We start from the raw sequence: 26260 nt of genomic DNA, 5'->3' as shown, positions 1-26260 counted from the left end.
GTTCATAATGTGCCTTACGTTGAGTGGCAGTTTGATGGAGATGTCCCCTTGAGCATCTAGGAAGCATTTGTGTGTTTACTCAGCCTGTTTGGAATCTCCTGTTACTTCGTATGGTTGCCCCTCCCCTGGTGAGATCATGAACCAGTCAACTCCTTCCCCCTTGCTTTTGCTACCATTGGTGACCTGTGATCGAAGGTGTTTACGGATGACCAAGTGGAGGAATCTATTACCTGGGCATAAGCAGGTGCCATTTCAGACACCTGTTGATGGAGTTTGTTGCTTGGTGTTTTCCGGTCCCCCATCGAACATATCCGGTAGTCTACAGAAGTATATGCTATGATTAATTTTACGACTGGACCATCAGAGGTTGGGTGAGTGGGCAGTTTGGCACACAGTCTGTTTGTCAGCTGTCTGAGCATTTTTGGACTTTTTTTTACTACGAGCAATGTTTATGCCTGTGGGTGTGCTCTTCCACTAATTTACACTTTGGTTCACTACAGAAACGGTCTTTATCTTTTCATGTGGCACTGACTTTGCATATGACATTTTGATTAGATGCTGTTATTGTTTCCACACTAGTGCAGTTTTTGTTTCTAGCTTAATATAATGTAACATAATGCTAAATGACTTGAAAGTGATGCAGCAAAACCGTAAAAAGCTGAAAAGCTTCAGCTGAACATCTCTATTTAAAAAAGGAAGATATTTTACCTCAAAATTTCTTTGGCTCACCAGAGTAAGTGCTTTGTGTCATCTAGTGATATGGTATTTCACTGAAATTTCACAAAATATAGTGAACTTCTTTAAATTCTAATTGGATGCATTAAAGTGATGGTAAAAAATCTATTATCTCACAATCTCTAATGCTTTAAACTTATAGTGTTAACCGCAACCGCTTGTATTTTTAATAAGCATATTAGTACTTTCATTATAATTATAATATAAATGATCTAACCAGAGCATCGTTTTTTTCTATTCTTCCTCAACCCACTCATGTATTTTGCCCAGCATCCGAGTGTCCTACAGAGCGGTCCCATCCACTCTGTACTTCACAGTAGTTGCCCTCTCCCAAGAAGGAGTACATCAATGTGCATGCTCGGATTGACAATGTCTATAGCCACAAGTAAACAGTGAATCACGAGATCCATTGTTTACTTGTATTAGCAGAAGGGACATCACAAGTAGGAATCCACACAACCTCTGTTAACACTACATTGTATGTTGTAAATAAAGAAATCATTTTTGATGTAAATTTTTTTTATTTTTATTACCTGAATACATTTCTCAGCTATCTTGGCCAATCTCCAAGTGAAACGGTAAATCAATAACGAAATTCCGATTCACTGTTTACCCTTATGTCACTCGGATAACACTTCAGAGCAATTACGCATGCGCCCAATTATCAGGAAGGTGCACGAAGACTGCAAAGGTGATCAGATGACTACCCAGAAATACGTGAATGCATGAGCATAAATAACTGCTATTCTCTTCACTGAGCCAGCTGGGCAGGTTGCTGATTGGCTGAAGCTTCAAACATCCTTAAAAAAAAACAAAAAAACACGATCACGGTAAGAGGACATATTGAACATTTGATAGGCAGCGAATTTCAATAGGCATAAGTGACTACTTGCAGGTAATCTAGTGTTTTAGGGCTCCAACAACTAGAAACATAGATATTGACGGCAGATAAGGGCCATAGGCCCAGCAAGTCTGCCCGATATTACCCAACAGTATAAACTTATCTAGTTAGTAGGATAGCTTTATGCTTGTCACAGCCATTTTTAAAGTCCCCCACAGTAAGATTAATCATAAAAATAGTTGCCAACAAATCTCATCACAGCCGATTAATCAGATAGAAAATAAAAAAATAGATACCATTTTTTGCACAATACCATGTGAAGGAGTTTATTGGAGAGAAGCAGTTGGTGCCTTACAAATGACCAAATCACAGACCGCCTTATTGGTATTCGTTGGCAACTATTTTTATGAGCAATCTATGAGTTTTTGCAGGCCTATAGTGTTTATACAAAAGCACTAGGGTATATATATATATTTTTAAACCTAATAACAATTTTAGAGAGTGAACATACTGACTTTACCATCACTTTAAAGCAGTGCTTTCCAAACTGTGTGTCGGGACACACTAGTGTGTCGGCAGCAGTGTGTAGGTGTGTCCCTGCTTCAGCACAATTTTTTTAAAATTTACATTTTTTTAAATTGTTTTTTTTTTGTTTCTGACTTTCCGCCTGCCTGCTATGCATATCACATGGTTGACACGTGATTGATACCTAGGGGGTCACAGATCATCTTAACCTATTGGCGCAGCTCAGTGGGAACTGAAACTATTCCCTTTGGTGGCACAATGACTCCTGACTGCACGTGTAGTCTCCTTAATTGGCTCGTGAGTGCATGTGTAGTCAGTGAGTGGGACAGCAGTGTGTTTGCAGCACGGGCAGTAGTCAATCGCACTCACCGAGCTCTGAGGGCGGCAGCTTAAATGCTGAGCAGAAGTCAGTGGGGTTATTTTGCAGCTAGCTCCCAGTAGTGCATTGCTGTTCCTGCTCTTGATATATGGATAGGAAGGGGAAGCTTAAAAATGCGAGTGTCTAATATTCCACCAAATATTCATAAACTGTGTTCATCCCATCAACCTCATACATCCCATTAAACTAGTAAGTAGCTATTGGTGTTATTAAACTTTTTTTTAATTCTTGCACATACATCCTGTTACTTGTAAATACAATTCGTTATTATATAATTTATGTGTGTGTCCGTATCTCTTAAAACAAGTTAGTTTAACCTCCTGTTTGCCAGTACAACTGAATTACTGTGTCGCGAAATTATGTAGGTCTAAAAAGTGTGTCACCGACATGAAAAGTTTGGAAAGCTCTGCTTTAAAGGGACAGTCAACACCAGAATTTTTGTTGTTTTAAAAGATAGATAATCCCTTAATTACCAATTCCCCAGTTTTGCATAACCAACACAGTTATAATAATATACATTTTACCTCTGTAATTACCTTTGTATCTAAGCCTCAGCAGACTGCCCCCTTATTTCAGTTCTGTTGACAGACTTGCAGTTTATCCAATCAGAGCTGTCTCCATGGTAAATTCATGTGCATGAGCTCAATGTTATCTATATGAAACACGTGAACTAATGCCCTCTAATGGTGAAAAACTATCAAAATGCATTTAGATTAGAGGCGTTTAGCTTTCAACTAAGAATACCAAGAGAGCAAAGCAAAATTGGAAACTTGTTTAAAATTACATGCCCTATTTGAAACATGAAAGTTTTTTTTTTGGGACTTGACTGTCCCTTTAAGTCCCTTTACAATGGGATGTGGCTACTGAGGCATTTTTTTACATAGAGATGTTCAGGTGATATTTTCTAGTCACATTTTTAGATGTGCTGCTTCACTTTCAAGTGATTCAATATTTGGGTATCATGTCCCTTTAACTCACAATTCATGGCTGTGACAAGAGTCGGGTACAAATCTTTTTGAATATTGCAATTTTTTCGTTTGTGATTGTTTTTTCCACAAGATATTAGTTTCACAAATGGATGTTTGTAAATGAATTGCTTTATGACCTCTTAATATGTTAATTGGTATTATGTGCTTCAGTTTATAAATATACCTAATACTTTTGGCATAATTATAGCTAGGCTTATTATAAGCTTCTATCAAATCATCATTGCCTAGGAAAAATATATTTTTCGAGATGCCCAAGTGATGCAGCATAACTGTAAAAGAAAATATCACTTGAGCATCTCTGTAAAAAAAGGAAGCTATGTTACCTCCACAATTCTTCAGTTCCCCCGAGTAATAGCGCTGCGGAATCTGTTGGCGCTCTACAAATAACCAATAATAATAATAAGTGCTGTGTAAACAGTTATACTTCAGCTTCTGTCCAGCTGCAAGTTGAAAAAAACAAACCTATAGCGACTCAGCAGTGCTGAGGTAATGCTTTTCCTTTGCTGTGATCTCATGGAATGTCACTGAATAGGAGAATAACATGACCGTGCCTGCACATGACAGATGCACACTCCCTAGCAAGCCCTGGGACAACCATCCTAACTGGCTGATTAAAGTCTCTTTACAGTCTGGTGTGAATACTTAAAAAAAAAAAAAAGATCTAAGAAATTAGCATATGAACCTCCTAGGTTTAGCTTTCAACTAAGAATACCAAGAGAACTAAGCAAAATTGGTGATAAAAGTAAATTTGAAAGTTGTTTAAAAAACATGTCATATTTAAATAATGAAATTTTTTTTTTGTACTCGACTGTCCCTTTAACTATATTCCCCCCCCCCACACTCAGAATTCCTTCCCTTGTTAGATTATTTTTTAGCCCTTTAAAAAAAAAAAAAAGGTAAATGAGCATTACCCCTAATGTCGTTGCATTTCACATTCTGCTTACTCAGTGTTACGCGTGTCTTGAAATCTGTACTTGTTTGATTAAAATATAATTTTCTCTGGTTATAATATAAGGACTTAGCTAAATATTGGAACTGCTGGTTAAAGGGATAGTATAGTCAAAATTTAACTTTCATGATTCAGAAAGAGCATGCAATTTTAAGCAACTTTCTAATTTACTCCTATTATCAATTTATCTTTGTTCTCTTGGTATCTTTATTTAAAAAAGCTGCAATGTAAGCTTAAGAACCGGCCCATTTTTGTTTCAGCACCTGGGTAGCGCCTGCTGATTGGTGTCTAAATGTAGCCATCCAATCAGCAAGCGCTACCCATGTACTGAACCAAAAATGTTCTGGCTCCTAAGCTTACATTCCAGCTTTTTTAAATAAAGATACCAAAAGAACAAAGAAAATTTGATGTGGGTAAAATAGAAAGTTGCTTAAAGGGGCATTATACACTAGATTTTTCTTTGCATAAATGTTTTGTAGATCCATTTATATAGCCCATACAGGTTTTTTTTGTTTTTTAAAAGTGTAGTTTTTCTTATTTTTAAATAACATTTTCAGACTCCTAACCAAGCCTCAAAGTTTTAGGAGAATACTGATGTGTACCTACTCCAGTTTGCTCCTGTTTGTTTAAAGGCTCTTTTCATATGAAGGGGGGGGTGTCTGCTCTTTTTGCTATAGAACCACTTTCAGTGGGTGTTCCAGCAAACCTTTTCAACAGATCTAAACTGGGAGCTTCTAAGTAAGCTTTTAAACGGTTTTATACTGGATTTTTAGATCAGTATCTGTGCATCTTATTATTTATAATAGTCTCTATTACATGCAGTTAAATGAAAATTGGTGTATAATGTCCCTTTAAAATTGCATTCTCTATCTGAATCATGAACGTTTGCATTTTGACTAGACTATCCCTTTAACAAAATCCTTCATGCCACAACCAATCTGATTTTAATTTCCATAATTTCTTGTGCTCTTTTATTGGTTGAGCTAGTTCATATATACTTTTACTTACTGTAAATGTTAAGATTAAGTGTTAGTTTTGTATATTTTATAATTTAGAATAATTCATTTTTTCTAATTTAATTTGTCAATAGAGAGGATGGTGAGCTAGAAGATGGTGAAATAGATGATGTGGGCATTGAAGAAGAGCCGTCAAAAACAAATGAAACAGAAGTTCCCGTTATTGAAAAATCGCACAGGAAGTCGAGAAAAAGACGAAAGAAAGAAAAGAGAAAACAAAAACGAAGCAGACGAGATAAAAAGAAGGTGAAAATCCCTTTACAGTTTTTAAATGTGTTTTGATTTAAAGGGACAGTAAAGTCAAAATTAAAGGGACATGAAACCCAAAAAAAATTCTTTCAGGATTCAGATAGAGAATACAATTTTCAACAACTTTCTAATTTACTTCTATTATCTCATTTTGTTTTATTCTCTTGGTATCATTTGTTGAAGGAGCAGCAATGCACTACTGGTTGCTGACAGAACACATGGGTGAGCCAATGACAATCGGTATATATATATGCAGCCACCAGTCAGCAGCTAGAACCTAGGTTCTTTGCAGCTCCTGAGCTTACCTACATAAACATTTCAGCAAAGGGTAACAAGAGAAGGAAGAACATTAAAAAATAGTAGTAAATTGTAAAAAAACAAAATATTTGGTTTCATGTCCCTTTAAATATTCACTATTTGGATAGAGCAATTTTAAACAAGCTTCCAATTTACGTCTTATCAAATTTGCTTTGTTCTCTTAGAATCTTTTGTTGAAAGCTAGCTAGGCTGATAGTTTTGGAGTGTGCACATGTCTTCAGCATTATATGTATGATATTGCTATAAACATAGTTGCAAACACTTGTCAAATGGCTAAATACATGTGCACAGTCCTAAGATCACATAGGTTTACCCTTTAACAAAAGATGCCAAGAGAACAAAACAAAATTGATGATGTAAGTACTTTGGAAGATTGTTTAATATTTCATGGTCTATCCAATCTATTTAAGTTTAATTTTTTACTTTACTGTCCCTTTAATTAAATAGTTATATTATGTCATGTTCAGTGTTCCCTCTAAGGCCAGTTTTGTGAGCGGCCCAGCAGTGAAACAGTTAATAAAGGAACCACACCTTGCAGTCAGCATTATGTAATGTTTGCTAATTGCTCTAATTAACTGTTTCACTGCTGGGCTGCTCACAAAACTGACCTTAGAGGGAACATTGGTCATGTTTTGTTTAAATTCAGTAATTTAAAGAAAAAGGTGAAAATGTAAAATTTTAAAAAATAAAACACTTTTTATATTGTCATAACATGATGCATTACCCTGCTTCTTCTTGCACTAATTTCTCCAACATAGGTGTGTCCGGTCCACGGCGTCATCCTTACTTGTGGGATATTCTCTTCCCCAACAGGAAATGGCAAAGAGCCCAGCAAAGCTGGTCACATGATCCCTCCTAGGCTCCGCCTACCCCAGTCATTCTCTTTGCCGTTGTACAGGCAACATCTCCACGGAGATGGCTTAGAGTTTTTTAGTGTTTAACTGTAGTTTTTATTATTCAATCAAGAGTTTGTTATTTTGAAATAGTGCTGGTATGTACTATTTACTCAGAAACAGAAAAGAGATGAAGATTTCTGTTTGTATGAGGAAAATGATTTTAGCAACCGTCACTAAAATCCATGGCTGTTCCACACAGGACTGTTGAGAGCAATTAACTTCAGTTGGGGGAACAGTGAGCAGTCTCTTGCTGCTTGAGGTATGACACATTCTAACAAGACGATGTAATGCTGGAAGCTGTCATTTTCCCTCTGGGATCCGGTAAGCCATGTTTATTACGATTGTAAATAAGGGCTTCAAAAAGGGCTTATTAAGACTGTAGACTTTTTTTGGGCTAAATCGATTGATTATTAACACATATTTAGCCTTGAGGAATCATTTTATCTGGGTTTTTTGATATAATAATATCGGCAGGCACTGTTTTAGACACCTTATTCTTTAGGGGCTTTCCCAAAGCATAGGCAGAGCCTCATTTTCGCGCCGGTGTGGCGCACTTGTTTTTGAGAGGCATGGCATGCAGTCGCATGTGAGAGGAGCTCTGATACTTAGAAAAGACTTTCTGAAGGCGTCATTTGGTATCGTATTCCCCTTGGGGCTTGGTTGGGTCTCAGCAAAAGCAGATACCAGGGACTGTAAAGGGGTTAAAGTTCAAAACGGCTCCGGTTCTGTTATTTTAAGGGTTAAAGCTTCCAAATTTGGTGTGCAATACTTTTAAGGCTTTAAGACACTGTGGTGAAAATTTGGTGAATTTTGAACAATTCCTTCATGTTTTTTCGCATTTGTAGTAATAAAGTGTGTTCAGTTTAAAATTTAAAGTGACAGTAACGGTTTTATTTTAAAACGTTTTTTGTACTTGTTATCAAGTTTATGCCTGTTTAACATGTCTGAACTACCAGATAGACTGTGTTCTGAATGTGGGGAAGCCAGAATTTATTCATTTAAATAAATGTGATTTATGTGACAATGACAATGATGCCCAAGATGATTCCTCAAGTGAGGGGAGTAAGCATGGTACTGCATCATTCCCTCCTTCGTCTACACGAGTCTTGCCCACTCAGGAGGCCCCTAGTACATCTAGCGCGCCAATACTCCTTACTATGCAACAATTAACGGCTGTAATGGATAATTCTGTCAAAAACATTTTAGCCAAAATGAACACTTATCAGCGTAAGCGCGACTGCTCTGTTTTAGATACTGAAGAGCATGACGACGCTGATATTAATATTTCTGAAGGGCCCCTAACTCAGTCTGATGGGGCCAGGGAGGTTTTGTCTGAGGGAGAAATTACTGATTCAGGGAACATTTCTCAACAAGCTGAACCTGATGCGATTGCATTTAAATTTAAGTTGGAACATCTCCGCATTCTGCTTAAGGAGGTATTATCCACTCTGGATGATTGTGACAAGTTGGTCATCCCAGAGAAACTATGTAAAATGGACAAGTTCCTAGAGGTGCCGGGGCTCCCAGAAGCTTTTCCTATACCCAAGCGGGTGGCGGACATTGTTAATAAAGAATGGGAAAGGCCCGGTATTCCTTTCGTCCCTCCCCCCATATTTAAAAAATTGTTTCCTATGGTCGACCCCAGAAAGGACTTATGGCAGACAGTCCCCAAGGTCGAGGGAGCGGTTTCCACTTTAAACAAACGCACCACTATACCCATAGAGGATAGTTGTGCTTTCAAAGATCCTATGGATAAAAAATTAGAAGGTTTGCTTAAAAAGATGTTTGTTCAACAGGGTTACCTTCTACAACCAATTTCATGCATTGTCCCTGTCGCTACAGCCGCATGTTTCTGGTTCGATGAGCTGATAAAGGCGGTCGACAGTGATTCTCCTCCTTATGAGGAGATTATGGACAGAATCAATGCTCTCAAATTGGCTAATTCTTTTACCCTAGACGCCACTTTGCAATTGGCTAGGTTAGCGGCTAAGAATTCTGGGTTTGCTATTGTGGCGCGCAGAGCGCTTTGGTTGAAATCTTGGTCGGCTGATGCGTCTTCCAAGAACAAGCTACTTAACATTCCTTTCAAGGGGAAAACGCTGTTTGGCCCTGACTTGAAAGAGATTATCTCGGATATCACTGGGGGTAAGGGCCACGCCCTTCCTCAGGATCGGCCTTTCAAGGCAAAAAATAAACCTAATTTTCGTCCCTTTCGTAGAAACGGACCAGCCCAAAGTGCTACGTCCTCTAAGCAAGAGGGTAATACTTCTCAAGCCAAGCCAGCTTGGAGACCAATGCAAGGCTGGAACAAGGGAAAGCAGGCCAAGAAGCCTGCCACTGCTACCAAGACAGCATGAAATGTTGGCCCCCGATCCGGGACCGGATCTGGTGGGGGGCAGACTCTCTCTCTTCGCTCAGGCTTGGGCAAGAGATGTTCTGGATCCTTGGGCGCTAGAAATAGTCTCCCAAGGTTATCTTCTGGAATTCAAGGGACTTCCCCCAAGGGGGAGGTTCCACAGGTCTCAGTTGTCTTCAGACCACATAAAAAGACAGGCATTCTTACATTGTGTAGAAGACCTGTTAAAAATGGGAGTGATTCATCCCGTTCCATTAAGAGAACAAGGGATGGGGTTCTACTCCAATCTGTTTATAGTTCCCAAAAAGGAGGGAACGTTCAGACCAATCTTAGATCTCAAGATCTTAAACAAGTTTCTCAAGGTTCCATCGTTCAAGATGGAAACCATTCGAACTATTCTTCCTTCCATCCAGGAAGGTCAATTCATGACCACGGTGGATTTAAAGGATGCGTATCTACATATTCCTATCCACAAGGAACATCATCGATTCCTGAGGTTCGCATTCCTGGACAAACATTACCAGTTCGTGGCGCTTCCTTTCGGATTAGCCACTGCTCCAAGGATTTTCACAAAGGTACTAGGGTCCCTTCTAGCTGTGCTAAGACCAAGGGGCATTGCTGTAGTACCTTACTTGGACGACATTCTGATTCAAGCGTCGTCCCTTCCTCAAGCAAAGGCTCACACGGACATTGTCCTGGCCTTTCTCAGATCTCACGGATGGAAAGTGAACGTGGAAAAGAGTTCTCTATCTCCGTCAACAAGGGTTCCCTTCTTGGGAACAATAATAGACTCCTTAGAAATGAGGATTTTTCTGACAGAGGCCAGAAAAACAAAACTTCTAGACTCTTGTCGGATACTTCATTCCGTTCCTCTTCCTTCCATAGCTCAGTGCATGGAAGTGATCGGGTTGATGGTAGCGGCAATGGACATAGTTCCTTTTGCACGCATTCATCTAAGACCATTACAACTGTGCATGCTCAGTCAGTGGAATGGGGACTATACAGACTTGTCTCCGAAGATACAAGTAAATCAGAGGACCAGAGACTCACTCCGTTGGTGGCTGTCCCTGGACAACCTGTCACGAGGGATGACATTCCGCAGACCAGAGTGGGTCATTGTCACGACCGACGCCAGTCTGATGGGCTGGGGCGCGGTCTGGGGATCCCTGAAAGCTCAGGGTCTTTGGTCTCGGGAAGAATCTCTTCTACCGATAAATATTCTGGAACTGAGAGCGATATTCAATGCTCTCAAGGCTTGGCCTCAGCTAGCGAGGGCCAAGTTCATACGGTTTCAATCAGACAACATGACAACTGTTGCGTACATCAACCATCAGGGGGGAACAAGGAGTTCCCTGGCGATGGAAGAAGTGACCAAAATCATTCTATGGGCGGAGTCTCACTCCTGCCACCTGTCTGCTATCCACATCCCAGGAGTGGAAAATTGGGAAGCGGATTTTCTGAGTCGTCAGACATTGCATCCGGGGGAGTGGGAACTCCATCCGGAAATCTTTGCCCAAGTCACTCAGCTGTGGGGCATTCCAGACATGGATCTGATGGCCTCTCGTCAGAACTTCAAAGTTCCTTGCTACGGGTCCAGATCCAGGGATCCCAAGGCGGCTCTAGTGGATGCACTAGTAGCACCTTGGACCTTCAAACTAGCTTATGTGTTCCCGCCGTTTCCTCTCATCCCCAGGCTGGTAGCCAGGATCAATCAGGAGAGGGCGTCGGTGATCTTGATAGCTCCTGCGTGGCCACGCAGGACTTGGTATGCAGATCTGGTGAATATGTCATCGGCTCCTCCTTGGAAGCTACCTTTGAGACGAGACCTTCTTGTTCAGGGTCCGTTCGAACATCCGAATCTGGTTTCACTCCAGCTGACTGCTTGGAGATTGAACGCTTGATCTTATTGAAGCGAGGATTCTCAGATTCGGTTATCGATACTCTTGTTCAGGCCAGAAAGCCTGTAACTAGAAAGATTTACCACAAAATTTGGAAAAAATATATCTGTTGGTGTGAATCTAAAGGATTCCCTTGGGACAAGGTTAAGATTCCTAGGATTCTATCCTTCCTTCAAGAAGGATTGGAAAAAGGATTATCTGCAAGTTCCCTGAAGGGACAGATTTCTGCCTTGTCTGTGTTACTTCACAAAAAGCTGGCCGCTGTGCCAGATGTTCAAGCCTTTGTTCAGGCTCTGGTTAGAATTAAGCCTGTTTACAAACCTTTGACTCCTCCTTGGAGTCTCAATTTAGTTCTTTCAGTTCTTCAGGGGGTTCCGTTTGAACCCTTGCATTCCGTTGATATTAAGTTATTATCTTGGAAAGTTTTGTTTCTAGTTGCAATTTCTTCTGCTAGAAGAGTTTCAGAATTATCTGCTCTGCAGTGTTCTCCTCCTTATCTGGTGTTCCATGCAGATAAGGTGGTTTTACGTACTAAACCTGGTTTTCTTCCAAAAGTTGTTTCTAACAAAAACATTAACCAGGAGATTATCGTACCTTCTCTGTGTCCGAAACCAGTTTCAAAGAAGGAACGTTTGTTGCACAATTTGGATGTTGTTCGCGCTCTAAAATTCTATTTAGATGCTACAAAGGATTTTAGACAAACATCTTCCTTGTTTGTTGTTTATTCCGGTAAAAGGAGAGGTCAAAAAGCAACTTCTACCTCTCTCTCTTTTTGGATTAAAAGCATCATCAGATTGGCTTACGAGACTGCCGGACGGCAGCCTCCCGAAAGAATCACAGCTCATTCCACTAGGGCTGTGGCTTCCACATGGGCCTTCAAGAACGAGGCTTCTGTTGATCAGATATGTAGGGCAGCGACTTGGTCTTCACTGCACACTTTTACCAAATTTTACAAGTTTGATACTTTTGCTTCTTCTGAGGCTATTTTTGGGAGAAAGGTTTTGCAAGCCGTGGTGCCTTCCATTTAGGTGACCTGATTTGCTCCCTCCCTTCATCCGTGTCCTAAAGCTTTGGTATTGGTTCCCACAAGTAAGGATGACGCCGTGGACCGGACACACCTATGTTGGAGAAAACAGAATTTATGTTTACCTGATAAATTACTTTCTCCAACGGTGTGTCCGGTCCACGGCCCGCCCTGGTTTTTTTAATCAGGTCTGATACTTTATTTTCTTTAACTACAGTCACCACGGTACCATATGGTTTCTCCTATGCAAATATTCCTCCTTAACGTCGGTCGAATGACTGGGGTAGGCGGAGCCTAGGAGGGATCATGTGACCAGCTTTGCTGGGCTCTTTGCCATTTCCTGTTGGGGAAGAGAATATCCCACAAGTAAGGATGACGCCGTGGACCGGACACACCGTTGGAGAAAGTAATTTATCAGGTAAACATAAATTCTGTTTTTGAAATGTAACTGGAAAGAAAATTTAAACTATAATAATGTACCAAATCTTTACTCTTTGGTAAGGAAAAGTACACAAAACAAGAAGGATGCAACAGGAAAATGCTTTAATGCAATAAAATAGTTTGTTATTCCAATCATGCTGGCTGGTAACTGTGTTTAACCCCCGCAACGGTTTTAACAGACTTGTAATGTCCACTCACACGCTCTAGTGCATTGCTGCTCCTAAAAATGACAAAAGCTCTGCGCCAGGTATACTGTTTATCATGTTTGTGGGGTTAATATTACCTGTACATAGTCCCTATCTAGTGTATGTGCAATAATAATACCTTAGAGTATTTTATTGTTACTTTACTTTAGCCATTTTATTGTCAAGTGTTTACTACTCATTTCATGAAGATGTTTCCCTAGTGGGACTGGTTTAAACTGTGTTGTCAGTTGTCTGAACGGAGCGTGGACATGAAATCAGTTCAGATAGACTTTCTTTAAATTTACCTTTCTCCTGTTCTCCTGAATTTAATTTGTTGTAAGTGGTCCATAATTGCATAGTGAGGTAGGCTCAAGAGAGTGCAAGTCTTGCACACTATAAGGCAGCAGTGTGTTTAGTAATATTTTATAAGCAGCCTGTAGAGGGAGTTTGAGTCCAGTAGTTTCCGAGACATTGGTAAACTGTTAGTGCTTTATAGGTAAATGCACTATTTAAAGGGACATAAAACAAGCTGGGATAGAGACAAAATATAATATGTACTTTAATTACTTTACCTGCAAATTTATTCTGCAGTGCCTCACCATTAACCCTTTCTTTTTAGTTTCTTAATTGTAAATGTCTAACTCCCCCCACACATTTCCTTATATGGCTGTATCTATATCTATTGTTGTTTTGGTAGAATGCAAAAGTGAATAGGGATTATTTGTTAGAGCATGCCTAGAAGCTGTGAACTAAGTTGAAATACAATGCCTGTGTCTAAACACTGATAAGAGGGGTGGAATTGGCTGCCCCAGGCAGCTTAGCTATGTAATTCATTTTGCTTATTTTTGAAAATTATTTTAAAATACTCACCAGCAATTTTTAAACATTTTTTTTTAAGCAAACTATTTTAATTAATTAGCCCTTTTAGGATATGCACAGATCTCAACCTATTTTATGTCCCTTTAATAAAAAATACTGTTTGAACATGAACTAATAGGAAACACCCAACACTGTCTGTCAGTAGTAATAGGTAACTGCAGATCTTTTGGTATTTCCTGCTGTTACATAGCAATGCCTGCTTCAGCCTCCCTCTACAGGTTGCTTGTATAAATGTTGGAGGATCTGTCACTCTAAATTTCAGGATGTGTGAAGCCCTAATGCAAATGACATTTTTATGTGTTTTGCAGCACGATTTTCCAGCGAGTGATAACAGCTCAGAAAACAGCTATGATTCAGATACTGATAATGCAGAAAGGACACACAAAGAATTTGAGTACAGGGATTATGACTCACAGTTTCCTCAGGTATGTTTTCATTTGATAATTAACCAATAATCTCCTTGTTCATAGTCTTAAATAGCCACCTAACATGCCACTGATGATATGATGTAACCTAATTAAAGCAATTGTCAATCTTAGCATTTTTTTAAATGCTAGCTATTATCTAAAGAATAAATGTAAGGCACCTTCATTCATGGTTTTTAAGTGAATGTGAATATGCCATAAATGGCTTCCCATGGCAAAGCAATTTTTTTTTATTTTTTAAATGAGGTGATGTTTCCACCTTTTTTTTTTTTTTTTTTTTTTTTTTTTTTTATATTTAAATGTTTTTATTGAGGATAAGTAATACATTTTTAACAATCATAGGTTGCAAATTACAGTCATCAAAGTACATATACATTGCATTTTAAGAAAATAAGATGCACCTGAGATAGATCAACTTTTCTCCTCATTTTCTCCCCTTGTATTAACTTAATAGATCACTCTTGGATCCTGGGTATGTCAACAATACTTTGTAGGGGATTTAAAAATAACCAACCAAAACAATAAAAGAAAATGCATCTCTAAGAATATATTGCTGTAAAGACATTCTTGTCTCCAATTAACAAAATGAAAGATGCATGAACCTGAATTGGGAACTCCTTTATGATATAGATAACAAACACAACTGAGATTAAATTCATGTCCTAGATATTGGATATCAGTAGAGATAAATATCCAAATATACTTCTTTTGCCGCTGAGATGGTTTTTAGTGTCAGCATAATTTTAAAGTAGCACATTACATTGCATTACTCCGCTGTCTAAGCGCTCTATAGGGCTGTGTGTTAGGTGATATTCTCATTATGCTATATATCAGTAGATTATCTTAAATATATGGGGTAGAGAGATAATTAAACATTTTATTACTTGTGGACAGTGCAACCCGCTAAATCCAGACGTCCCCATTTAAATTATATATAGTAGAATGTCTCCCCAGGGGCCCCCCCTAAACCCCCAGAAAACATACAAATGTGATTAAGGACATTATAGAGACAGCGAAACCCACTGTGTGATTTTGGAAATAAACATATATACAGTGCGCTATTCACATTATAAGCGTAAAAAAAAAAGTAAAACATTGAAACTGGAACCTTCTTAGTCAAAACCTCTTGTAGTCCACTTTAACCCCCCACCTCGGCTCCGGCCGTAAGCCTCAGGGAGCAGGTCGGGTAGATAATAAAGTTATACTTCAAAGGTATCACTCCGGTATAACAATATATGTAACTATGCTGAATTGCGTTCTATCACTAAAAATGTGCCATAGTAAAATGAAACATACGTGCAACCTCTACATGAACAGTTCAGTAACATTCGTATCTCTCCCACAGCCCGTAGTAAGCTGTGTGCGCCATATGGGAATTTAAGTACCAGTTCCTGGTTCCAGCACACAGTCCTCAGAAGAAAAAGTAATCTCGCTGTCCAAGTCTTGATCGCCCAGGCCATAGATGTAGCGTCGGTTTGAGTAGGATATTATAGGGTTAACACCCGCTTCCATTTTTTCAAGTTGGAGCATTTCAGCGGCGTCCCGCTGATTAGACAGGAGCCCTGCGTTCTTAGATTTGGGAGGGCACTCCGGAGTAAAGATCATCTTGAAGCATACGGCTACTCGGGGTTCTGCCCTGGGCCCCCGCAACTGCTTAGCCTTTATCAAGATCCCATCCAGCGCCTGAAGTTTTGGGGCTATAACGCCTGCTATTTGCTCTGCTGCAGGTACGTTGTTGATTGCTGGGGTTGCAGGCAGCTTTTTAGCTGGATTGTCAGCATCTCCAACCTGCCACGAGCTATCCTCTTTATAGGCTCCTGCCATGCGGCTTGTCAGTTGTGATGAGAAGAGCGTTAGTCTCTTTGTACGTATAGGTAATAGTGAAGGTCCAACAGATTCAGATACGTCCTGGGTATGATTTATATTGGTAGTGGTAATAGATTGATTGAGCTGTTGCTGCTTATGATAAGCCTGCGTAAAGAAGTCCCATGGGGCCCTTGCAAGCAGGGTTTGAAAGCAGCGTTCTAGTCTCTCCATACTATGGTCAAAACGTGCTTGCAGGCCTGTCTCCTGTATGGCGGCCATTTTTACCCCGTAAGGATTAAAAAGAAACAAAGATATTTTCTTTTCTTCCGGCGCTTTTTTGCTGGTATAGCGCTCCAGAAAGTTGTGTAAATCAGGCAGATTTTTGGAGTCCCAATCCAGGCAAAAACCCTCAATACCTCGAGGGGGGTAGCGCTGCCTATATATGAGCCGCCGCTCTAGGCCTTTTACGTCCAATGCCGAGCTCAAACTTCATAAATTACAGCGCAAATTCCACCAAGATTCAACTGCTGACATGTAGGTTTGCTCATGTACACGTATGGTTGTAATTTAGCTGCAAAGTCTTTTTTTACCGGCGGGTATCAAATTTTCCGTGAGAGCACAGGGAAAGTGCGACTGTATGTAGTCGCTGTTCGGACACGCCCCCGATGTTTCCACCTTTTATCCCATAAATCTGCTAGCCATATGGAACTGTAGTGATATATGTCGAAAATTCTCCAGCCTATTAGGTGTTTTACCTAGCTTTAGAATGACAGTTATGTGTGCTTCCAACATAGAGTGAGGAAGTATCCCCTTATCAGCTAAGTTATTGAACATGTGAGGGATCAATTTTGGGGCATAGATCTTATAATATTTGGTGCTTAGCTCCTCTGGGCCTGGACTCTTCCCATTAGGTAGGGTTTAAAAAAATAAATAAATTGTATTGAGGTTTAAAGCAAGGTATACTCGCAAAACGTTACAATAGAATTCAAGTACATTTCAAGATCAAATGCATACAGAAAAATGTTATAAAACGATTCTAGTATACAGTAGTAAAATAGCATGTGAATCTAAATCATTAGCTCAAATAGTTATATGGTATGATGGAACAAAAAGTTAGCTATAGAGCCAAACCATACCCTGAGTGCCAAGTTAGACTGCTCTGCTATCGTAGCCACATGGCATAGAAAATAACAATCTGAGGGAGAGGTTTGCTAATAGGTATTAAGGGAGAGCTCACTCTTATTATATTTCTAATAATGTAGATCAATTTTTAACAGAAATGAAAATTCTATAAGGAATAACAGCTTAGGATCTTATACTAACATTCAACAGCAACTTTAATATATTTTAAAACTCGCTAGTAGTCCATAAAGTCCACGCATTACAATTTGTCATGTCTTTGAATCATCATTTAAGAGAAGAGCTAACATAATCAATGTCACTGTATTTAGGGATATATATATATATATATATTAGGGCTGCACGATTAATCGCGGATGCGGTTTTAAACCACGATTAATCGCTGCGGTTTTAAAACTGCGAGAGTACGCAATTTAAAAAAAAAATAAAATCCTCAGATTGTCCTGAAAAAGGAGGCGGAGAGGGAGGATGAGTGGCAGACCTGAGAATGCCAGCGAAACGGCCATTTTGGAAGAGATTGAAGAGTGTGTGGGAGTCATCTGGGAGTAGTGTGGGGGTGGTCAAGCAGTGGTGTGGCGGTGGGACAGCTCAAAGTTGTGAGCAATAAAGTGAGTATTGTACAAATACTTTATAGTGCCTTATTGACTTGAAGATAGAAGCACAGTAATTTATTCAAACAGACACACTACAAAAGTCTCTTTGCAGCTCATACCAGAAACCCATTATTGTAGTACATATACCATATCACAGAGCTATTGAGGGTTATTAGCACTTATTCTATATCACAAAGCTGTGGATGGTTAAAAGCAGTTATTCCATATCACAGAGCTGTTTATGCCGCATCTATTTAGGTTTAGAAGCATGTATGCCAAATCACAGATGAAATGTATTAATAATGAACATACTACAAGAAATGATATCAGCATAGTTAATTTGTATAGCAGCAGAAAATTAAGACCTATCAAGTACTCTTTCCTCAGGTCTTTTTGCCTTCATAATGACGTGTGAAAGTCATTGTGATGGGAACATAATACAAGATACTTTATTTTAACCTACCCCAATTTTACACTTATAGCTGGGCAGCAGATTAAAGTCACTAAGCAATGAAAAATCCTTTATTAATCTCTGCTTCCTAGACTGCAGCATGGCTCCAAGTGATCATATAAGAATAATGTCCTCTGCCGCCATCTTATGTCCCGAGTCATGCAACATCACCAGGGTCTTTGAGGAAAGAAAAACTGAGGAACATATATCGATGCAAGAATCAGGATTATGGCTGGGGACATCCCAACAAGATCCTTTGCTCTGCAGATGAATCTCTAGACAATTGAGAATGATTTCTACTATGACATCGTGATGGCACCTGCCAGATTAACATTTGCCAGAGACAGCTCAGGCCCAGGAGATCGAATGTATCCTCATTTTTGTAGAGCTTGCAATCTAGCATCGGAACAGTTGGCGGCTCCTGTGATGCTGACCCCTTCTCTCTCAACAGCGGGGTATATAGAAGCTGCTGAGGCCCCAAAGAGCAGTTTCCTCCCAGTCGTGTAGGACTAAGGCCCCCCAGGTGATCCTCAGCAAAGGAATCAGAAGAGGAGTAACTAAATGTGTCCTCATAAAGGCAGCTTTGGTGGGCAGCTTCTAATAAGCCACCTATTGCATTTAAAATATAGACATCCATCACCCAATTTTATACAAGCGTTCGCTGGAAACAAGTGATAAAAAAAATTAGATTCAGCTCACATGTAGCACTGTACTATAGCAGAGACCGGAATGTTCTCTTTTGGGGGGTTATTAGAGGCGCAGCCTAAGCCTATGGAATACTAGGACTGGCAAAAATCGCAAAGCTATTGGTAGTAGGCAGAAGAACAGCTTCATCTGATTCAGATTCAGTACAGCTTAAGGTTGGATGGTAGCATAAACAGATGATTTTATAAAGATATATCCGGAAAGCTGGAGAAGCACACAATATTGCGAACATGGCTGCCATCCAGATTTTTTTTTCTCAGCAGTTATAAAGTACTCAGCAATTTCTCAGTTTCGTGCTACCCCTCGGCCTCTAATATTATATAGGCTAGCATAAAAAGAAAGAGTCTGCTGATTCTGAGCTACCTGAATATAGTCTGCCGTGCTTATCTTTGATGGTGTTTACAAAAGATTAGCTAGCGCTGCCGGCGCCTAAGTGCCCTAGCTAGCAATTTACCAGCTTTGTCTTCTCCCTCGTAATACCTTTGTCTAAGAAAAATAGATTTACTTTGATACTCTTCCTTTATAGGTTTTAAGATCTTTAATAATAAAAGATATTTCAACTTGCGCATCATTCAGATTCTTTTTATGGTGTTCTAGCTGCAAAATAGCACTCAACATGTTATTGTATTGCATTTACTAGTTTAGATTTCTGCTTAATGAGTTCTTGCCCTAAGAACATATTTATGCTTCTCCCATATAGTAGTCAGTGGTAAATTATCATGAGTATTAAACGTAAAATACAGTATAGTCAATGTTAGTTGGTTGTAATGTTCTCCATATATCATGTAGAATTAAGTTTAGTTGTTTTGAATTAATAAGTATTATTATATAGCTAAGAACACTTGTAGACCCCCCCCCCCCCCATTTTTGTAGTTTTTGGTTTAGTGGCATGTTGAAGTCAATCCCCTAAAACAGCATTGTTTTTGAGTGTTCTAGAATTTTGTTCAATATGTCTTTGAAAAAAAAGATGTTGGCTAACATTACAGGAATACATATTAGCTAAAGTTATCGGCCTCCCATAAAGAAGACCAGTGATTAAAAGGAATCTGCCTTCCGTATCTCTTTCAATGGCTGGCAGTATCTCTTTAAATGCACTGCGTTGTGTATTAAAATTCCAACTCCATTGAGCTTATGGGGGCCTGAAGCAATGTTTCCTACACAAATATTGGGTCAAATTACAAGTGGAGCCCAAAAAAAACTGGTGTTAGTACAAAAGACGGTCGTATATATGGAGACGAAGGCGAGACGCCTATATTCTATAATATTGCAATATAAGAAGCAAGTTACAAATTGACACTGTTAACCTCAAAACAAAACTACAATTGTAATTTCAAAGTATATAGATATTACCTGCTTGAAATAAAATTGAGCACAAATAACACAGGGGTGATAACCCTGGTATGTCCTTAATTTAAGTCCGCTAAAAATCTTCAGAAATAACTTAAAGGGACAGTAAAGTCCAAATTAATCTTTTATGATTCAGATGTCATGTAATTTTACTCAACTGTTCAATTTACTTTTATTATCAAATTTATTATAAGATTTGCTTTGTTCTTTTGGTAAATCGAGGTAAGCACATAAGCTGATTTCTAAGACCTTGCAGAGGCCGCCTCTTATCTCACTGTCTGGCTGTAAAAAGCTAATACATGTGTGCCATATAGATAACATTGTGCTCACTCCTGTGGAGTTGTTCAGTAGTCTACAGACTTGCATTTCAGGCAATTAGTGTTAACATTACTGAGTTAAGGGGGCATTCTGCAGAGGCTTAGATACAAGGTAATCATAGAGGTAAAAAGTATATTAATATAAGTGTTGGTTATGCAACACTTATATTAAAGGGATTATCTTTTTAGCAATAACAATTTTTTGTGTAGACTGTCCCTTTAATATGTAAAACCACACTAATAACCATAGATGGCCCAATCTAAGGTACCTTGGGTAGATATAATAATGGTTGGGGAGAGAGAGAGAAAAAAGAGGGAAAGGAAAAAGGACTGGTGAAATGACAAATAGAAAATTAGAGGGGGGGTGTGAAACTCAAGACAGCCATGGTTTACAGAGCTGAGGCTTTGTAAGGAAGAACAAAATGGGGGAAACCCTAAACAATAGCTAAGAATAACCACCTGTTTTTGGATTTATCAGTATACCAGAGATGCTTTAACATTGTACGGTCACAAAACAGTATACAAAGATTTATAAACATCATTATACAAGCTAAGGTTAGAAAAAATAAAAAAAGTAAAAATACAGAAAACAATAAACACAACTATCCAAAATAAAAAATTTAAAACCTAAACTAATACCCCTATAAAAATAAAATTTCCCCCCAAAAATAAAAATCTAATACTAAACTACCAATAGTCCTTAAAAGGGCCTTTTTTATGACACGATGAGTCCATGGATCATCTTAATTACTAATGGGATATTCACCTCCTGGTCAGCAGGAGGAGGCAAAGAGCACCACAGCAGAGCTGTTAAATAGCTCCTCCCTTCCCTCCCACTCCAGTCATTCTCTTTGCCTACGTTAGTGATAGGAAGAGGTAAAGTGAGGTGTTAGATTAGATTCTTCAATCAAGAGTGTATTATTTTTAAAGTAGTGCCAGAGAGTGCTGCTATGTCCTAGGGTATAGCCGTAGTCCATATCAGTCTCTACAGTAGAGTTTTGGTGGTGGCTTTAGAGCAATGGGAACTTGTGGGGCATAATTCTCACTGCGCCTTCCATGTAATTTTTGCTGCCCTTGCCAAGAAAATCTGAGGGTTATTACTCAGAACTTTCATTTTAAATTACAGGTCCATGTGAGGGAGAGGAACTCGCAAACCTGGGAACTGTCTTACTGTCCGGCAGGAGATAATGAGGTAAGTGCTAACTTTATTCTGGGGGTTGAAAAGGCTCAGAAGAAAGTTTGGACACTTCATCTTTATTATACCTCATTGGATTTGACCTCTTTATCAGAGGGTTATAGATAGATAGATTCCCCCAGATGCTTAGGGGACACTTTGGGACAGTTTAAACACAGAACTGGGGCTGTATGGGACATGTGCTCTAATTTCCCGGCGGTTTCATGATAGCCGACCGGGAGATCCCCTATTGGCAAGTCTGATGCGTGTTCTAAGACGGGCTCAGTGTGAGGAGTTTTGCTTAGTAAAAATATTTGAATGGGACTTGTTCTCATCCCCCGGCGGTTTATTAATAGCCGACCGGGAGTTCTCCCATTAACATATCTGATGAGCTATACACAGACGAGCTCAGGGTGAGGTGTTGAAGGGGACTGTGTTCTAATCTCCTGGCGGTTTAATAGTAGCCGACCGGGAGATCTCCTATTACCATATCTGATGAGCTATAAGAAGACAAGCTCAGGGTTCATATTGATATCAGTGTCAGGTGTTTGACATTTATTCTCTCGGACTAGCAGCTGTGAAGCTAGAAGCTGATCAGTCCGTTATTGCGCTCCCGACAGTTCCACTTTGTCAGAATAAAAAGATCAATGGCGACCGGGAGATTATGTTACCGCCCACGATGGGCGGAGTTAGGTGTTGCACCAATTTAGTTGCGCAACACTTTGTCGGTTTCTTTCCGAGTATCGGAAGGGATAGAGGAGAGTGTTTACTCTTAAATAGAGATAGTAACGGACCGGACAGTGTTTCAAAGGTTTTAGTCCGGAATATTTAATGTGCATAGGGCTGGCAGGCACTTCAGCTAGGTTAGCTGAGGAGTACTGTGTTTTTATTAACCATGCTTGCACGCTCAATTTAGAAGTCACTTGTTAAAGATTTAAAGCGACAGTAACATAAATAAAGAAGTTTCTCTTTAAAAGTTAGAGACAGTAACGTTTTTTTCTGGCTTGTTTTTTCTTGGATTATTCACCCATATGTGTGCAGGGTGTTCTAAGAAATGCTACAAAGTATCTCCTTAAGTTTTGATATGAATGGAGAGATCCTTTCTATAAGAATAAAAAAATAAAAAAAAAACACATTTTTTTCTCCAAAAGTGCAAAGTATTTTATAAGCCACACATGCAGTACCCTGCGCCTCTTCACTAACTCCACCTGGGGTTATTTGTCAAAACATTGCTTCCTAAAATCATTAAAGGGACCCTTAACGCCTGACTTCTAATAATCCCAAAAACCTACTTTTTCTTATTAAAAAAAAAAATAAAGTAATCACTGCTGCCTATTTTATCTGTTCCTCTTAGCCCAAACTTTTGAAGGAGATTGTTTTAAAATACAGTGTTGAGGCAGTGCTTGATTTCCTATGTAAGCTGCCATATTGTAGCGTGCGTTACAGGGCTCAGTAGTCACATGGTCATGATGCAGTAATGTGATAAACACACCATATTATCTATGCATACACAGTACTTAGAGGAAGGAATCACTTCTCTCCCTGCAGCGTGTGAGCTGCAGTGTCTGAAAAGTTATTTCTCAGTGAGGATTTAAATGTATTTAATTCCCAGTTAATGTATATAAAACATGTTATGCAGAAATTTAAATAAAATACTTATAACTACTGTGTTTATGTTTTTAACTCCCCCCCCCCCCCCCACACACAGGCTTTTTTTCTCTCCTCAAACTGTCCGTAAACTTTTATGCTCCGTAAGTACCAAGCAGAGCCGGTTTCTGTGTTATTATAGTAACTACTGACTGCTCTGGGAGGGAGGGGGAGAAGGAGGAGGAAGCTCCCACGGACGGCACGCTGCATATCATTTGTTCAAAAGACTTCTTCTTTTCATGACCTCTCCTCCTGAATGTAAATCACTAAGGACTGACACCCAGCATAAGACGTTTAGCAAGGATCATATGCATTATCTAGCAGTCACTGCTAGATAATGCATACGATCCTTGCTAAACGTCTTATGCTGGGTGTCAGTCCTTAGGTCATGAAAAGAAGTCTTTTGAACAAATGATATGCAGCGTGCTGTCCGTAGGAGCTTCCTTCTCCCTCTCCCCCTCCCTCCCAGTGCAGTCAGTAGTTACTATAATAACACAGAAACCGGCTCTGCTTAGTGCTTACTGAGCATAAAACTTTACGGACAGAGTTTGAGGAGAGAAAAAAACCTGTGTGTGTGTGGGGAGTTAAAAACATAAACACAGTAGTTGTATTTTATTTAAATTTCTGCATGACATGTTTTATATACATTAACTGGGAAATGAAATATATTTCTCTTGTTAAGTGTATCCAGTCCACGGATCATCCATTACTTGTGGGATATTCTCCTTCCCAACAGGAAGTTGCAAGAGGATCACCCACAGCAGATCTGCTATATAGCTCCTTCCCTCACTGCCATATCCAGTCATTCTCTTGCAACTCTCAACAAAGACGGAGGTAGTAAGAGGAGAGTGGTGTATTATAGTTAGTTTTTTAACTTCAATCAAAAGTTTATTTTTAAATGGTACCGGAGTGTACTGTTTTATCCCAGGCAGTATTAGAAGAAGAATCTGCCTGTGATTTCTATGATCTTAGCAGAAGCAACTAAGATCCACTGCCGTTCTCACATATTCTGAGGAGTGAGGTAACTTCAGAGGGGGAATGGCGTGCAGGTTTTCCTGCAATAAGGTATGTGCAGTTAACATATTTCTAGGGATGGAATTTGATAGAAAAATGCTGCTGATACCGGATTAATGTAAGTTAAGCCTAAATGTAGTGATTTAATAGCGACTGGTATCAGGCTTATTAACAGAGATACATACTCTTATAAAAATGTAATATAAAACGTTTGCTGGTATGTTAATCATTTTTATATATGTTTGGTGACAAAACTTATTGGGGCCTAGTTTTTTTTCCACATGGCTGGCTTGATTTTTGCCTAGAAACAGTTTCCTGAGGCTTTCCACTGTTGTAATATGAGTGGGAGGGGCCTATTTTAGCGCTTTTCTGCGCAGCTAGAATTACAGACAGAGACACTCAGCTTCCTTCTGCATGATACAGGACATCTCTGAAGGGCTCAAAAGGCTTCAAAAGTCGTGTTTGAGGAGGGTAACAACCACAGTAGACCTGTGGCAGTTGTTGTGACTGTGTTTAAAAATGTTTTTGTCGGGGGGCGTGTCCGAGCTGTGTTCTGGATAGGACACATTTTCTGTGGGCTCCAGAGGAATCTTTAATAATCCGCCGGTTATTATCTTTAAACAGCAAGAATAGAACATATCATCTAAACACCCCACAGTACTGGCTATTGTGGCACTATACTTTCCTATTTTTAGCTGTTTTCATGACACTGGAGGTCCAGATCGGAGTTCAAGGGCCTATGGCGGCGGCCTACTTTTCCTAGGCAATCACCTCCCCCCCGGTAGAGCCGGGTGATCAGTGCTGTCAGAGTAACCTGACTTACTGAGTCTCTACGACCCATCATCATCAAACAGCTCTAACGGATCAGAGGGCTGAACCTGATTAACAGCGGGGAAAAAGTTAAAACTTGTTTATAAAATATTTGCAACAAGCAGAGGATGTCCAGCATGGCGGAGGAACTTATGGCAAGATTAACTGCACGCATGTTAAAGCTGATAGATGGAGCTCCATATGAATATTTAATGCAGCGCTTGGAGGTAGAGCAGGAGAGTAAGATACCCACTACTGTTCATTTACCGGGACAAATCCAGACAGGCTCAATTATAACTGACCTCTCTCCTACTACACAGGAGCTGTACGGAGCGGTACAAGCACAGAAGGCAGACACACTTCTCGCAGCACATAGGGGTAAAACACAGCTCACACACCAGCAGACCTACACACCAAGCAAGAATTATAAAGAGCAGCACAAAGAGGAGTTTTGTCAAGTGGAACTACCCCTGATGATTACAGATCCCCAGGAACCTCAAAGCCAGATCACTAGTATCGCAGCACAAATAGCAGCAGAGAAGGGCACAGCAGCGTGGTCTCAGCATAAAGTAGATACCGGGTCAGGTTTCACTAAAGTGGGGATTTCAAAGATAGCACCCAAGACTGGACCATTATATGGAACTCATCACAAAGTAAGAGACACAGCACCAACCTTAAAAGATCACGGCTACATGTGGGCTCACTCTTCTAAGATACTCGGTAGCAGGCTTAGAGCACCAGAGACATTGTCCAGTTTAACAGGTCCTTTAGCTCTAATAGCCACACGAAACACTATTGGGAACTTTATCTCTCTGATCAAGTTGAACTGGCTTGGTAGTCACTGCATAAAAACTCATACCTCTATCGCCTACTATGGCCAGCTGGACACAGGGGGTTAACTGGAGGTAAAGTGCTCCCATCATCCAGCACAGTTGCTGCTTATGGCAGCTGCCTGTCAGAATGATTTTGTGGCAAAGTATTCAAAATATGTTGTTAGGTTTGGGATGTTTATGTTAAATTACGAGAAGCTTTAATAGTTCCACACTGTTCCTAGTTTAACCTTGTTTATCTGTTGTGTTATGAACATCGAGTTTGTAAGCTTTATTTGATGTATAGCAATATTAGCTTGAGATCCTGATCAGCTTGGTACA

The 26260-nt window shown here is 39.7% G+C and overlaps 1 protein-coding gene across 1 annotated transcript in view; it reads left to right on the top strand.

The window, feature by feature from the left end:
- The window catches only part of ZC3H6 (zinc finger CCCH-type containing 6), a 337078-nt gene that overhangs the window by 5851 nt on the left and 304967 nt on the right, over nucleotides 1–26260 (top strand). Inside the window, exons 2-3 of the mRNA XM_053712618.1 lie at nucleotides 5509–5680; nucleotides 13989–14105. Of these exons, the coding sequence (XP_053568593.1) occupies nucleotides 5509–5680; nucleotides 13989–14105 (289 nt within the window). The remainder of the gene's footprint in view (nucleotides 1–5508; nucleotides 5681–13988; nucleotides 14106–26260) is intronic.

The sequence above is a fragment of the Bombina bombina genome, chromosome 4 (assembly GCF_027579735.1).
Source record: "Bombina bombina isolate aBomBom1 chromosome 4, aBomBom1.pri, whole genome shotgun sequence".
In the NCBI taxonomy this organism is placed as follows: Eukaryota; Metazoa; Chordata; class Amphibia; order Anura; family Bombinatoridae; genus Bombina; species Bombina bombina.
Note: the sequence above shows the minus strand (reverse complement) of the source record. Positions and strands in the feature narration are given on the sequence as shown.